The sequence below is a fragment of the Ursus arctos genome, unplaced genomic scaffold, assembly GCF_023065955.2.
Source record: "Ursus arctos isolate Adak ecotype North America unplaced genomic scaffold, UrsArc2.0 scaffold_9, whole genome shotgun sequence".
Taxonomy (NCBI): Eukaryota; Metazoa; Chordata; class Mammalia; order Carnivora; family Ursidae; genus Ursus; species Ursus arctos.
In genome coordinates, this window is record NW_026623111.1 from 18,889,314 (window position 1) to 18,906,691 (window position 17,378).

The window sequence follows — 17,378 nt, forward strand, 5'->3', positions numbered from 1 at the left end:
GGTCAGATTATAAAAATATGCAACTGGAAAAAAATGCAACATAATACTTTGGCAAAAGCTGCCTGTTTAGGGGAAACAATCTGACCAAGTGCCTAGACTTTAACATAATCTAAAAAAATTCTAGCAGATAATTTGCCGATACTTAAAGTAGAAAAAATTTTTACTCAATTTAAATGCAACCTAAAATATTATTTCACCATGTAAATCATCCCATGGGAATAACATTAGTCACTTAGAGAAGTGTATTAACTCTTAAGCCACCAGCATCATTAAATAACAGCTACCTGTATACTAAAAAGTATACCTGAAAAATTCTAATTTGCCCAACTCCCTTAAACCACATAAGATATATGCTACAAAACATATTTAAATTCCAACTAAACACACCTATAAATTTTTTAACATTTAAATATTTGTAAGGGGGGCGGAGAAAAAGGGAGTCCAGAAATTAAGAAGTACAGTATTTATTTTTCAAGTGAAAGGAACTGATTTATTACAAGCCCGCTGAAGGGTCACACCAAACACCTCATTTGCTGTTAAAAAAGGGTTTTTAACTTGTCTACTACCTGCTAAAGGAAACAGAAAGTCAAGTTCACATTTTAACAGACTTGGCTAATCACTCTGTACACTACATAAAATACCCAACTCTGAGACTTCGGTAAAACTGACTAAAGATCTACAATATAACATCATTCCCTACCATTTATTTAATATAAACAAAGATTTGTTTCAGAGGGTAAGGTATTTAAGAAGGTTTCTCTAAGTAAAATAAAAAGATCTGCTAAAAATGTGGTAACAAATCAGCCCTATGAAATAAACTAAGATGGAGAGAAAGCTATTCTTTCATTATTCTGTCCTTCAAGATCCAATTTTGAATGAAAACTATATATTTTTATCCCATTAGATCACACCCAGATTAACCTAACAAAGTGCATGCTATCTTCCTAAAAATATTGTTTTAATGACTATTTTATCTAAGGAGTAGTAGCCTTTGTGGAAGATGCTAAATATGTAATCATAGTATACTTACAATTAAAAAAGAAGAAAAGCCCCACATTTGAGAAGAGAAGAAGCCATACTTAGAGAGACTAGAACAAAGATATCAAAGTGCTTTGGCTGAAATTAGTATAAATAGACTTTATTGAAGTCAGTGCCTCTGTACTGAGACAGAAGATTGTGTCTACATAAGCACAAGTTGTAACATTTCACAACTTCTAAAAGGAATGTCAACAATTACAACGATCATGCATACCATGGTCGATAATCACATTTTAGAAGCATTTTCAACCATTTCTAAAGAAATGCTTATAACATTGTTATATATAGAACTACTTTCAATAAACTGCAAAACATTGATCGACTTTTCCAGTATGAGCTACAGTGTCAACACAAAAGGGAGGCATAAATGTTTAATTTATGAAATCAGAATGGAATATTTACTGTAAAGAAAAATTAAAAAGCTTTCAAATAAAGGCCATTATTGAACCAACGTGAAGAGCACAACTTGAACTTTTGAGTTCATTCATCTTTTAAAGCTGTCCTCTGAATAACTTCAGTTCTAAGCACTGAATTCAGTACTGTGAATATTCCTTGGATTGAAGTTTGGCAATGATGCGGTCCAACTGTCTCTTTGCTTCACACTGTGGGAAATTGCTCATGTCATAATATTGAGGGGCAATTTTCACCAACCTGTCCAGAAGGGGGGGAAAAATTACCAAATTAACATTTAATTAAAGACTGGAATTGCTAATAGGATAGGAATTACTCATTAATAATACTGATGAACAAAGGCAAATCTAATGCAAGTCAACATTACAACTGCAAACGCCTAATCCATACAAACACTAGTTTTAGAAGTGCACTACTTTCATAAGCTATAAATTTTCTGATGTTGGACTTTGCATAACTTAAAAAAAACTCACAAAACCTCAAGACAAATCCTTTTAAAAACCTTTTTTTACATTACTATAAAGATATTAAAATAAGGCTATTGGGGCGCCTGGGTGGCACAGCGGTTAAGCGTCTGCCTTCGGCTCAGGGCGTGATCCCAGCGTTGTGGGATCGAGCCCCACATCAGGCTCCTCCACTATGAGCCTGCTTCTTCCTCTCCCACTCCCCCTGCTGTGTTCCCTCTCTCTATCTCTGTCAAATAAATAAATAAAATCTTCAAAAAAAATAAATAAAATAAATAAAAATAAGGCTATTAATTCTTCAGCCTAGGACACTGTTTTGACCGAGCTCTCCAAGGTGATAGCGACACAGGTTCTAGATGAGAAACATCTCTGTATTCAAATGATTGGATCTTCTCATTTTCGAAGTTTAATAACCATAAATATAGATCTATACCCCAAAGCATTCACTTGACTGAATCTTTTTTAATGTTTAGCCGTACAATTTTTTCTCAACAATTTTTTCTCTATTTATCTTAAATAGATAAAATGGTAATGTCCTACACAAGTGTCAGAAGTCATAAACCTGTGTAGGAACGAAGCCTCACAATATCTAGCAAGTGACATCAACTAAAAAAAGTGCTTTCAGCCCCACCATTCTTGGCTTACGTCTCCTTTCAGAAGTCACAGAATGGATTCTGGCAAACCAACCAACCAACCAACACAAAAAACCAGACACACAAAAGAGGAGGGGTCGTAATTTTGCTTAAAATAGCACAGTCCGTTCCAATAACAATGTGTAAATCAAATGTGCTTAGATACGAGATGTGTAGTTTTTATGTTTGCTTAACTCTTTCTAAAGCATCATATAAACAGCTCAGAGCTGAAGACTGTTTCTAGTACAGTACTATGAAACTTGAGTTGATCAGAACAACAAGAGAATAATAGCTCCAAAGACACTTCTGATGCTCGAAAACTGTAATTTTACGTTTGGCTTCAAATCCTGCCCATGCCCATACCAACAACCCCACTGTCCTCTTAGCAAAGCAAAGATTCTAAGAGATCAACCATACCATCAGGTCGAAGCCCCATACCCAAACACTGGAGCAGATATCCTGAGCATGAGAAAGAACATTAAGTTCCAGGATAGGACTAGTGCAACAAAGCCAAATTCCATTCTGAGCAAAAATGCTAAAAAAAACTATTAGAACAAAGGGTGGTGCTTACCATTCTGGCTTGATATCTGTACACGTCCGGATGTAATTCTTTGTCGTAAGAACAAACTCATTATAAAGCACCCATTCAGGCTTGTGGTCAAGGACAGTAGAGGGATGCAACTGAACCACCTGGTTATCTTTCACAGTTAAGTAATGCCCTGTTCGTTCTAAATGTGCCACCTGAAACCAAAATCCAGTAAATTAAAACAATGCCTTTGAAGTGCTAGTTATAAAGCAAAAGTAGTGTAAAGCTACCTATATAATGAGAACAGGCAGGCCTCATCTTCTGCTTTTTATTTGATGGCTACACTTATTTATCACTGCCTGATAAAAGCAGGGATCAGCAAACTCACTGCCTGCAATTGTTAAGGCCTGTCAGCCAAAAATGGTTCATACATCTTTAAAGAATGGGGGGTGGGGGGGAACAAAAGAAGAATACTTGGTGACGAGTGAAAATCACATAATTCAAATTTCAGGGTCCATAAGTAAAGTTCCACTGGAACACAGGGATGCACATTTGCCCACGGCCACATCTGTACCGCGAAGGCAGACAGATCTAAGCAGTTTCAACAGTGACCTAATGGGCCCACAGAGCCTTATATATACACTATCTGGTCCTTCCTGCCTTCAACTATCTGGAGTAGGTTCTCTACTGCCAGGTGGCAACTGTGTATTAGATGAACAACTACTAGAACATTCACGATTAAGATGGAAAAACAAAGCAAAAGGTAGTCTACAAAGAAAAGACTATAAGAAAAAGAATGGAGTGGACAAAGGTGCACGTGCTTTTTGCCCCCATTTCTTCTATCTATAATCAAACACATCAACTGGTGGAACTTATCTAATACTGGATTAGCAAACACTGAAACAGATGATGATATGCCTTTTCCAATTCTAGAACTACAGTAATATGAAGAATGTGTGTGAATGAGAGAAATGAGTAATTATTAATAAATAACAGAAAATGAACTCAATTTCCTTCAACAAATAATTACTAAGCACCTACTAGGAGCCAGGTACTACACTGCATGCCCTGTTTCTAACAAAGTTTAATCTTCAGAGAAGTAGAAATCCATAATGTTTGAATATGGCTTTGTCAATCTTTTTTGAACTATGCAAAATTAAGAATATGTCAAAAAGAAGCCACCATGTACTGGTACACACTAAACAGATATTAAGAATAAAGCGTCTAAAGAATGAATTTTCATACCTAGCTCTATTATTTTCCTAATTCTAATGTGCATGGGATCTTACGTAAGATGCCACAATAAAAATTCTTACTGTTACTATGATTTCAACTACAGACTATGCACCAATCAATTCTTATTTTGATTTTGTGCATTTGGGTCCATTCTATTTATTCAGCTCACCTGGCCTTAAAGGCAGGCCACATCTTGCTTAACAGACACAGCCAAAATAGAGAATGAAAAAACAAGCAGGAGATAGAAGGGATAATTAAAATCAATCTAATTCCAAGTAATGGATTGATCTGTTTTCAATTTTACCACCAGAGAATGAGTTTTTAAACATAATTTGTTTAAAATCCCTTAAAACAAATGTTCACTATGTTTACCTGACAAGCTGTACTTCAGTTAGTACAGTCCCCACCATAACACACTTAAAACTAAACGAAACATTTTAAATTATTTTTCATCGTTATCACTTAAAAGACATTTTTGGCTTTTGCAGCCTCCAAGTGTCTCAGTTATAAATATCAATGATCACTCTACAGTTGTCCGAATATTTGATTTTCGGAGCCTTTAGTTTCTACATAAGGAGGAAACTGAACTGTACTTTTGGACCCACTCAGACAACTGCCCTGTTTCGGCAGAGTTTATAATCCTGCATCTCCAGTTATGCAGATTCACACTTTTCGATACATTTATCAAAAGCCAAGAATTGAAATTTACATTGAAGAAATAGCTGTTAATCCTACCCGAAAATGGCCAACACATCATTTGGTATACAAAAGACTCTTTTAATTAAAAAGTAATTCCAAATTGATTTCTACATAACTGGATTACTAACTTCATCATTTAACGAGTTCATCTATTACTCATTAGACACATAAAATTTCTTGAGAATCTGGACGTAACATTTAAAATCAATATTCAGAGGCATTCTTTAACTTGTTTAAGTAGATTCAAAGGGTTGTTACAGGAAAGCAAACAATATGATGTAAACATTTAATTACGCATGCATGTATTATCCACATACCTGCATAAAATACCCAGTAACCAAAGCTTTTCTTATATTAATATAATAGTCCCTGCTTGTAAAGTCAGTACTTCGACGAGGCAAATTAAATCTGTCCATAATCCGTGATAGCTGCTGGCGTACATTATCAGCTGACATCAGGGACCTGTAGTTAATGAAGTTGTCATAACACCACTGAACCGATTCATGATCTACAAAGTTGGAGGGAGGGGAAAAAGAAGGGATATGAATCATCCATAAAGGTATATTATCTAATTAAAAAGGAAAATCATTATTAAGAATAAACTAAGTAATCCAGAAAGGAGAATTACCCACATCAGTGTTACAGAAGAATCACAATGTTATCAACTGTCCTAAAAATCTGTAGTGAAGCTCAAAATCAGAAAGAGCACTAAGGTTTCTGGCTACTGGATTTTCAATAAACTATTTTTAATGAACTGAAGTCAGATTACCCATGAACACCCACCTGGCTGTTTCTAATATAGTCTAACAGACAGGGATGGGTTGAGGGGATTCGATAAAATGCCACGTCTTCCTCATTTTCAAAGAAAGGACAGACTTAGATTAAGATCACCAAATACAATTTAGAAGTTATAAAACTAAACTCAAATGACTACTGCAGTTTTTATTTAACTACTCCTGGGCTAGAGCACCAAACCTAGAGCTAAAAGTTTAAAAGTTTCACTGCAACCCATGTGCCTATTAATGGGGGACAAACGATTTAAAATACAAGTGGTTAAATGCACTCCTTAATCCCCACCACCTTTTTTTTTTTTTTAACTCCTCCCTCAACCACCTCCCCTCTGGTAACCATCAGTTTGTCTCTATAGTTAAGAGTCTGTTTCTTGAATTTGTCCCTGTCTTATTTTTTCCCTTTGCATGTTTTGTTTCTTAAATTCCACATGAGTGAAATCATATGGTATTTGTCTTTCTCCAACTTATTTCACTTAGCATTGTACTCTCTAGCTCCGTCCTTCTTGTAGCAAATAGCAAGATTTCATTCTTTTCTATGGCTGAGTAATATTCTGTTATACACACACACACACACACACACACACACACACACACACACACACACCACCTCTTCTTTATCCATTTATCAAGCAATGGACACCACTTCGGCTGCTTTCATATGTTGGCTATTGTACAATACTACTGCTATAAACACAGGGATGCATGTATCCCTTTGAATAGGGATGAGCACAGGGTGATGTATGAAGTGTTACATTATTATATTGAACATCTGAAACTAATATAACACTTTATGTCAACTGGAATTAAAATAACTGGAATAAAAAATAAAGATCTAGACTATAAACGTAAAAAATAAAATAAAAAAATAAAATACAAGTGATGTAGTTTATATAAGGATGTCTGGAATCCCCACTCATGTTTAATAAACAAGTCTTACTATTATTAATAAACAAAGCTAAACACTTCAAATAATTTCAATACATGTATTTATTATCAAAGGGTATTTCTCCACTGATGAATCCTTGACAAGCTTCCAACCAATCTACTGTTTGCTCATTTAAGCAAAGAGCTCAAACTGCAGCATAATATAAAATATTATACAGTGACATTTTTATGCCCCGGAAAGTCACAATGGAAAACTTCTTCATTTACTTCACAAGCCTTTTGATAAATAAACCTAAGAGGGTTATCATGAAATGGGGGGGATCTTAAAATCACAACTATGCTAATCCTCCAGCAGTTTCTGTAATACACATTCATCTTTGGCACACTTTTTTCTCCTCAGTTCTAGGATTCTACCCATTATAACATACAACATTTTCTTAATTGCTTTTCAAAGGAACAACAAATCTATTAACAAATATTTGCCCATTATAAAATGCAGCCACAATTCAGAAAGGGTGGGTGGGTAGGTGAGGTAGTAAAATGGATCTTTAAATTAAAGAATTGATGTGTTCAAGTCCATTAACTAACCCATCTAGAATGAGAAGAAGTATCCATCTGAACTTACTGACATTAAAACAAAGCACCAAATATCTTCCGGAGAGAACACAAAGAGAAGAAAAGTATGCTTTAGAGGCATCCTCGCTTATGCTGGTGCAATGTACGGAGCTGAAAGGCAATGGAAATGTCCACACTGAGACAGTAAGAAAGGGGCCCTTTGAAAAGGGCAGCTGATTTGCAGACTCTGATCTGAAGTATAGGTTTTCTGAGGTTCTAAATTTCAGAATTCATACCCTAAAGAGTAACAAAATGGCAATTTTAAGTTGTCAAGATAAACACTATCTGATAGTATTACTGTATTTTCTAAATTTGTGAGAAATAATTTGATAAATGGGAGAAATAAAATCTAAAAATGGAAATCATTTTCTTAAAATAATGTTAGCCACAAATTTCTTAACCAATACAGTAAAACTACTTTTAAGATCTAAAGTCAAACCATTTCAGAGTGAAATCAGACATACACACAGAGAAATCAATGTGCCGCAAAATAACTTAAATCTAGTTGTTTCTCAAAAGTGTTATTTCAGGGATGCCTGGGTGGCTCAGTCAGTTAAACATCAGATTCTCGATTTTCAGCTCAGGACTTGATCTCAGGGTCCTGCGATGGAGCCCCACGATGGGCTCCAAGCTCACCGGGAAGTATGCTTAAGACTCTCCCTCTCCCTCTGCCTTCCTCTCCCTCTGCCTCTACCCCTTCCGCCCTCTGCTCATATGTGTGCACTCTCTCAAATTAACAAATCTTTTTTAAAAAATATTATTTCAACATACAGTAGTATCAAGATGAATTTTAGCTTTTCTATGTAATCAACCATTGACCATTGTCTCTAATGAAATAGTCCCTCTTGACCAGTATCCGAAACATGGTTGCTATTTTGTAAACATACTTAATGTTTCAACTAATAACATAACATAGCATCATTTAAAAATCATTAGTGAAAACATTCCAAATTCAATAAAGAGATTTGAAAAGTCCAAATATTATGTAGAGATCTGGAAGTCTGGTATTATTTTTAAAATAGCTCCCTTTATTTGAAAAGATGACAGGCAGTAATTAATTAAAGGCTAAATCCTTTGACTAATGGGGACACTTCTATCAAATGTTCAGTCATTTTGTTTCCTCTGACCTTATTTATTACAATTATATAGAGTAAAAGGTCTAAAACCACCCAACAGCTTACCATCCCTATGGCAGTAAGAGGCATGCAGGAGACAAGGATCAAGCATCTAGAGAATGGATGCTATCACTCTAACTCATGACACTTCCTCTGCTAGCCCTATTAAGAAGCGGTAGGATAAAGCTTTTATAGATACCTACTGTTCAATATTTTCATAGGAAGCTCCCAACCACCAATATGTATGTAAAGAATAAGCATTACTTAGTAATTTTATCACATGAAATAATAAACTCCTCAAATTTCAAAGACTGAACTTGAATTGTTACATTCATATTTAAAATCCAAATACATAGTTCTGCTATCAAACCTAAACTTTATTCTTCTAAGCAACTTATGAAATCCAAATACACTTGACTGCTGTGCCAGTTATCAGAACTTAAACAAAAGAATACAATCTCCTAATTTAAAAGAACATTAAAATGTCTTGTGAGACCTACATGGTAAAAATCCATGCTGTTCCTTTAGAAATCTTTTAATTTCCACTTAAAACAGTATTTTAGGGGCGCCTGGGTGGCACAGCGGTTAAGCATCTGCCTTCGGCTCAGGGCGTGATCCGGCGTTCCGGGATCGAGCCCCGCATCAGGCTCCTCTGCTATGAGCCTGTTTCTTCCTCTCCCACTCCCCCTTGCTTGTGTTCCCTCTCTCGCTGGCTGTCTCTCTCTCTGTCGAATAAATAAAATCTTTAAAAAAAAAAAACAGTATTTTAATGATATCAAAGGATTTTGAGAGTAAGATGGACATGAGTCTGCTCCTTCTCAAGACCTTCCCCTCTGCAGGCAATCTCATAGTCAGTTAAAAGGTTATGTGTCTGGCGGTCACACAGCTCCACCACCACGATACAGTTTAGCACACACAGGAATATACTGTATTTCTTGGACTGACCTAACCTATCAGTAATAGTCTTTAACATGATGCATTATCAATACACTGGACACAAGAGGGTAAAATAAACGTTCTGAAGTAAACTGTGCACTGGCCTCATTTTTTATTTTAACCTGGTATTTATCAATTCTTTTCAACCCACGGCAAAGTTCACGTGTAAGACACAGACGTGCAGCACTTTGGCAGCTATGCTCTTTGCTCCACTTACTGGCTCTGCAGCACTTTTGGACTCTGAGATACATAAATTCACCCCCACCCCAAAAGAGATGTGCCAAAATGAACAGACTATTTTAGGAGTGTAAAGAGATTTTTAGGAGATAAACAAAAATGAGTTACAAATAAGAGGTGAAAAATTTGAATCTGGGCCCCTGCATTTCCTTGTTCTCAAACAAATGGAAAATGTTTTTCATGTCATTAAATATTCTCTGAAAATATGATTTAAAGCTAGAACAGGGCGCCTGAGTGGCTCAGTTGGTTAGCGTCTGCCTTTGGCTCAGGTCATGATCCCAGGGGTCCTAGGATCCCTGCATTGAGCTCCCTGCTTAGCAGGGAGTCCGCTTCTCCCTCTGCCCACCCCCCCCCCGCAATTTGTGCTCTATTGCTTTCTCCTAAATAAAATAAAATAAAATAAAATAAAATAAAATAAAATAAAATAAAATAAAATAAAATAAAGCTAGAACAGCATTTCATCATGTGGCTATAGCATAAATCACTGAACCATCTTTCTACTGGTGGGCATTAAGGTAGTTCCCCCCCACCCTTTTTTTACTATCATATATAATTCTGAAATGAAATTTTTAATTATATCTGTGTCCACAGGATACTGAAAGATAATTTCACAGATTATTTCTGGGTCAAAGGGTATGAACTTCTTAAGGTCTTGGTGATATAAAATCTGCTTTTCATAAAGACCACATCAATTTCTATTTCCACCTCTGGTGTAGGATTGTTTCACTAAACCCACTCCTACAGAGCTAAATACTATTTTTTTTATAACCTTTGCCAGTTTTGTATGTGAGAAAATGGTACCTCTCAATAATAATACTCTTGAACAAGTAGAGTTGACTTTCCTCATGTTTATGGACCACTTGTAGCCTGAGAATGGTCATTCACATCTGCAGCCCATTTTTCTATTTTGTTAAGTTGTATATTTATTTAAAGAGCTATTTATTAGTAAAACTATTAAGCAGTGAAGATTCTATAAATGATACGAAAGTATTCACATAAAATGAAAATAAACAGGAAAAGAAAGTATATAAAAATCTGTAGGTTACTGGTAAGTATTATACTAGTATTTTGTTTTTATTGCTCTGTATTTTCCAGCTTTCTATAATTGGTATTTTCTCCCTGATTAAGCGTAAACAACTTTGGAAAGGACAGACAATTTCTATTTTAAATGCTAGTCAGGAGTTTTTTCTAAAGTACCTCTGGGTTTCTAATGTAAAGTTGTCACAGATAATAAATGAAAGTGAGATGAAGAAACATCTTATATGCTGCAAGTGACATTTAGACAAAAGAGTGCCTTCAATCTAATTTACACTTACTTTGTTTAAAAGCGTGGTAGACATTCAGCAGTGTCAGATGATCTCCATCTATGTGGGCAAATCTCATCTTGGCTTCATCTGCGGCTTTCTTGGCCTCCGTGGGGCGAACAAAACACTGTGGGACTAAACAAGGTTGGTATGGGCCCAACACAAACGCCCATATCGATGAGTCACGCATTCACAGATAGAGGAACAAGGCCTAGCTAGGTCAGTTCACAGAGCATAGGGCAGGGCAGGATGGCCTCCAACTGCATCTTGGACTGTTTACTACCTTGATTTGGTACATCAACACCTAACCACATCTGTAAGACAAGAGGGTTTCAAAGCTACAGAGTACCTGATTATTTCAACTAGATCTAAAAGTAGGCATCAAACAGCTATTCTGAAGGCCATCAAGATACTAGAAGTAGAAAGCTCAACTTATTTCAAAAACCAGTGCCGATAGCTCTACCAATAACCAGAATTATGGTGTCAATAGCCTTTAAGCTAAACGGAATTTTTCACAAGGCCATCCACTGAATCTGCTGAATGGCTATGGAAGTTATGAAGCTGTATTTGCCCACTGCAGGGCTAAAAACAACTTTCTAACCAGTCTATTGCCACATTTCTACAGTAATTTTTTCCCTAGTGCTATGGCTATTACCAACTGGTGGGTATCACTATTAGCACCGGTGAGCAGAAGCATACGTAAACATAAAAAATATCATGAAATCTTGGGTTTTGATGATAGCAGTAGTGGTGGAAGGTTAAACCGCCTTTGAATTAAGAAAATTCAAAAAGGCTGGGGATATTCAGCCTAGTTTTCCAGCATTTTAGTAAAAAGAGTAGAAAATGAAGTCCCAAGTTTAAAAAAAAAAAAACCTGTTATTTGAATCAAAACCTCAATATAAAAAGCAAAATCCAATATTTAAAAAGTTGACAATTAGTCTGAAACAGTCATTATTTCAAGGGTCACCAAAATATGTATTTGTTTAGAGCCTCAAGGTTAATTCACATAAAACTTTAAGTTGTTACAAAGCGTGCACTACATTTTTAAAATACAACTTTCCTTAATTCACTTTAGCAATTCCATAGTCATAAAAGCAGTATGAAAGTAAAAATACTTAACAGCTTGGGACTTTGTCAACACATTTTTAAAGCTCTTAAAACCTTGTCAATATAAAAAAGTATAAATGATCAGTCCAGATAGAAGATAATGGGAATAATCAACAACAAAATCAAATACAGTATCAAATTACTTTCCCACACAGTTTCCCCTTTAAAAAGATACCAAAGAAGCCAAATAGAGACAATGACACATGATCACAATAAATATTAAATGTCTTGCTTAACGTAACTGAAGCAAGGTAATTCACAGAAGTACAGAACCTCTCAAAGATGTGAAAGTCAATGTGAACTAACTCCCAGAATTAACAGTGGGAATAAGAAGCACTCTAGAAGGCCCTTGATTTGCACTATTTATATCAGGACCTGAAAACTTCAAAAACTATTTAAATGAAAAACAAAGCAGTATAAGCTCGGCAAACTGTTTTTGTTCCATGACTTCTTCCTTACCCTTTAGCATTTCCCCCCACAAGTGCCATGCTTAATAACCGCTACACATAAATGTCCATTCTCTTGATGTGCTAATAAACCCCTGTGTTGTGCAGAGCTCCTTATTACAAATAAGAGATATAGTTGGAAGATTTCAACTGCGTCACAATGACCAGTTTTTTAAAGAGCTAGTAATCTAGACTCAAACGATGGTAATTATATAGTATGCCTGATAAGAGAAACAGGAAGAATAAAAACTGAGCAGATAACAAATGAATACACAAACAATCTGTTAATTCTTGCCCCACACTTTCTCTGCAAACTAAAATCTTGGGTAAATACCAACTGGGAGCATCTAACAAAAACATGTAAGAAAGGCAGACAACAACCTACCACCACCTCCGCAAGTGAGACTACAATTTTATTAAAATGATTCGATACTGCCCTGCCCATCTGCTCTGAGTCTGATCAGTCATAACTCTGCAAAAAAACATTTTTAGCTAGTTCTTAAACAAAAAATTCACACCATTAAAACATACCATACATCTAAACTAAGCCAAAACTTTATATTTAGAAAAATTTTCAATTTATCCTTTAATTCCAAATAAGATTTTGAATTATTTGAGGCATTAAGTTATAATTAAGACTAATAAACCACTCTGAAACTGAAATCGTTCTCCCCAGTACTGGAACTAGTAGTATGAAGTACTTTGATCATCAGTAAAAACATGAAATGTCTTCTAATTTTAACTGTAAGAATCAATGTACAATTGTTAATCATATTTCTTCTTCTTGGAAAATCTAATTTCCAAGTTATAATCCATTTGTGGATTACACTTTATTGCTACTAAAAACAGTATGATCTGTTCAGCTTAACGCTCCAATTTCCAAAATTAGCAATACTATCTATTTGGTATATTTCTTTTATCAAGTGTTTTCTGCCATTGTAAAAGGACTATCTGATTAGATTTTAAGCCTAAAATTACACATTACTACTTCTATTTATTTGATACTAAGTTTGAAATTCATGTTTAGTTGACTGCCACTAGAATATGTATTTATACATGTAGGAAAAACTCAATTTAAATGATAGTTTGGGTTTGTCCCAGGCTCACTTAATAGTGCCAAGTACTAGAACAAAGTTCTTCTTGTACTTTCAGTAATAAACCGCAAAACGGATGAACCTACCAAAGAACTCAGTTACAATTGTGTTCAGACCTGTTCTTTTCTTATTGCAATTTTTATTCGCACTCAAGAGAGCCAATGTTTTTACTATATTTTGTGCACAATTACTTTACTTTTGTAAATATTATGTCTTTATAAATCTATTTACAAGATATTTAGGAAACAAAATGAGTTCCTCAAAACCATCTATAAAATCGACTATCATACTAAATATTAAAAAACAAAACCAAATGTGAAGTCCACCCAAACTGTGAAGAGCTGGGCTTTTTTTAGTTCCTTTCCCTCTATTACCTGACAACATAGCAGTAATAGATAGGACCTCATTAGAACAGTTGTAGTCACAACTTGCAATAACCATTTTAGCGAGCTGTGGATCTAGAGGAAACTCTGCCATCATGGATCCCAATTCAGTCAGATCTCCGTCATCATTTAAAGCAGCCAGGTAATTCAAAAGTTCTAAGGCTCTCATCAGAGTTTCAGGAGCTGGGGAAAAAGGCAATCTATTAGACAAACTGCTTTAAAAAGCAAAAATGTAATAAAGTACAAACTATCAGAAGCAATCTCATTTTTCATTCTACAGTGGACCAAACTCAAAACTCAAACTGTCATCACATTCAGTTACAGAGATCTAGCAAACAATGAATCACATAAACTTGCAAAATTTTCTTGCACAGTTGTTAAAACTGTCATTTTCCCACATAAATTAAGTAATTGTTAACAACAACAAAAAAATTCGGAAATTTCTCATTCTCCTGCCCAGTCAGTAATTCCCAGAATAATTTAGTTATTCCAAGGAAAGAACAAATTAAAAAGAACTTTCTCAGGTAGTCGTCACTCTTTTAGCATTAATGCTAACATATGAGACTTTTCTTGATGCAGACTAGATGGGAAAAAAAATAAGGGGTGTGTGTGTAATGAATAAGATGCAGAGACAATGAATTTTGTTAAAAAGGTTTGCTAAAATATGCTTTGAGAATTCATACCTGGTGGATCCATAAAGTCAAAATGCACCAAATCATCAATACCAAGTTTCTTCAACTGTAACACAACTGATCCTAAATTAGAACGCAAAATCTCAGGATAGGTGTTATCCTAACAAAAAAACAAAAATGTTTATTCTGTTAAACATGCCTTAATCCTCTTGCTCCAGGAAACAAAACATATCTGTTCTCTGCCTCTTTAGCTATTTACTTTGGCATTACTTCTAAACCACGGATCCACATGAGAAAAATACTGGTGGAATATACCAGAAAGGAAGCAGACACTTTCTGTGAACTATCTTTATAGGGTTCAAAGTGTTACTGCCACTGTTCACTTCAACGTCGAACTGTAACAGAGCGCTGTACTGGTAGATTACACCATAAATCTCACTCAAGGAAAAAAGTAAGGAGCTTATGGTGCCAAAAGGCAAGATGAAGTAAATAAAGCAATTTTCTTCTGGTAACAAATTCAACTTAACCTTCCGAACACAAAGGAAGGATACAGCAAAACCCCTTACCTGCATTTCTGTTTTATAAGCTTTCTCTGTATAAAGTCTGAAGCATTTCCCAGGTCTGGTACGCCCAGCTCGACCAGCCCTCTGTTGAGCTGAAGCTTTACTAATGGCTGTCACCAAAAGAGACTCAACTCTGATTCGAGGATTGTACACCTAATGGAATGAAAATAATGTAAGAATTTTTCCTTCAGTTAACCACAAAACTATAATCTAACAGAAGTACACAAACTCCACCGCTAATCTCAAAATAAACAAAGTAGTACTGAGTAAGGCTGTAAATCACAGAGACAGAAACTGAGAATTGGTCTTCCCGGTGCCTTAAATTTCTTTCAGATATTCTGACTCCATCGTTCTGAAGAATCAAGCTAACATGGACAGGTTCTTATTCTTATCTATTACACACAAAGCTTCTAACACCTTTACTCTTCCTAATTGAAAATAATTTCAGTTCTACCAGTTTTACCTTAATTTCATAGAGTGGACACAGTTTTGAAGGCTTTTGCCTGAAAAGAGCCTGTCAATTTCAATACCCGATGTTCAGAGTGAACATCAAGAAAAATATTCTGAACTTAGTCCAGAAGAAGTCAGTTACACATTGCCAGTTTAAAGAGAAAAAATTTCCATCAGAAACATGAATACTACATGCAACAAATTCTTCCAGTTACAACTACAAAAATGTAACCAAATGTAATCAAAGATGTGTGAATTATACAACATCCCCAGGATTTCTTGGGTAGTTACTTCCTCTGACCAAATTGCTTGGTATTCAGCACTGTTCAACTAGAGGTTAACATTAACACCTTTTCAGATACTCTGCCTGGCACATAACAGAAACTCCAATTTCGTTGGGTAAGTGACCAATCTACAGGAATGACAATCCTATCCCTCTTAATACCACCCCCATACTCCTTAAACGAACACAGAAACCAAAACACTCGCCACTGCTACAGAGAGACAAACAAACAAAAACCAACAACAAAAGAAACACAACCAAATTAACCTTAAAAAAAAAAAAGCCTAGGATTAAACATTATGCATGGGCTTAATATATGAGAGCTAGCTAAAAACAAAAAGGGTTCATATCACCAAAGTCTGAAAACAAAACACAAGACAACAGAAAAATAATTCTAAAAAGTAAATTGCAGTCATTAAATGAGTAGGCAGTAAGTACTCTTAAGCTAACACCAATTTAATAAAGTATACAACTAAAGTACTAAAGTATGTACCTTTTGTTTTGCAAATCCAGGATCAATCACAAATACCACACCATCTATTGTCAAAGATGTCTCTGCAATGTTAGTTGACACAACTACCTATTAAGAAATAAACAGTATATAAATTATATTATAAATCAAGTAAAATTGAAGTAACAGTAAAAGTAGCCATGAACTTTCACTAATGAATTTCAATTCAGTAAGTAAACTAAAAATAAGGTTTCATCCTCAATGGCCAATGCAACATAAAGAAACTTACATTTAAGATCTTAAGTCAAAATTTCATTTAGTCCATCACAACAAAGTCCTTTTTCAAAGAAAGCTATTACTTCAGGTTTTCACTCAATCACATTATATGTTTTGACTACTTAAATATAAAGATAGCATCAAAAGAAAAATATTGATGAGACAGTATAAGCTTAACTTATAGAATGTCTCCCTGACTGAACACTACTTTGGTTATTATCCAATGTCTACTTTGGTTATTATCCAAAGTCCACACAACATGTATATCTTTCAATAATTTCTGGCAATATTTACAAAGGAAACTTTGTATCACCAAAACGCAACATTTTAAACAAAACAGCACAGGAGGGCATGGGGGGAGAAAAATCTTAAATTATAATCCAAGAAGAACTGGCAGATCATCAGAATCGAATGCAGCTGTTTTAGAAAGTGTACAGTCTCAAAGAAGATGTCACAGCATACAAAGCAACTGTTAATCATCTGAACCTTTTACTGCCAGGGAAAAATGTTTACAGCATTTACGTACTAATATGATCGCTGGTTTACGTTAAGTGTACAATGTATCTTAGATCTATTTTAGGAAACTGGCTGGGGTTTGAGAACAACATGTCACATAATTTTTCTTATTAAACAATAAGAAAATGGGATTCTCATTAGTATTTTTTCCCCCAAACATTTGATTTTCAGGAACAGAAAACTGCCATTACATTAAGTGAAAATGCCTGTAATATGCAAGCAGATGACACGGAAGATGAATCAGATACACGGCCTACTCTTACAGCCTATAAAGGAAGATCAGACATG

The 17,378-nt window shown here is 35.2% G+C and overlaps 1 protein-coding gene across 2 annotated transcripts in view; it reads right to left on the minus strand.

The window, feature by feature from the left end:
- Positions 1-1,122: 1,122 nt before the first annotated feature.
- The window catches only part of DHX15 (DEAH-box helicase 15), a 58,710-nt gene continuing 42,454 nt past the window's right edge, over positions 1,123-17,378 (minus strand). For both annotated transcript variants that reach the window (XM_026514528.4, XM_057309523.1), the window contains 8 exons: positions 16,341-16,427; positions 15,118-15,267; positions 14,603-14,711; positions 13,911-14,102; positions 10,902-11,024; positions 5,324-5,514; positions 3,117-3,286; positions 1,123-1,689 (listed from right to left, as the gene is read on the minus strand). In XM_026514528.4, coding sequence (XP_026370313.1) covers positions 1,572-1,689; positions 3,117-3,286; positions 5,324-5,514; positions 10,902-11,024; positions 13,911-14,102; positions 14,603-14,711; positions 15,118-15,267; positions 16,341-16,427 — 1,140 coding nt within the window. In that variant the 3' untranslated portion in view covers positions 1,123-1,571. The remainder of the gene's footprint in view (positions 1,690-3,116; positions 3,287-5,323; positions 5,515-10,901; positions 11,025-13,910; positions 14,103-14,602; positions 14,712-15,117; positions 15,268-16,340; positions 16,428-17,378) is intronic.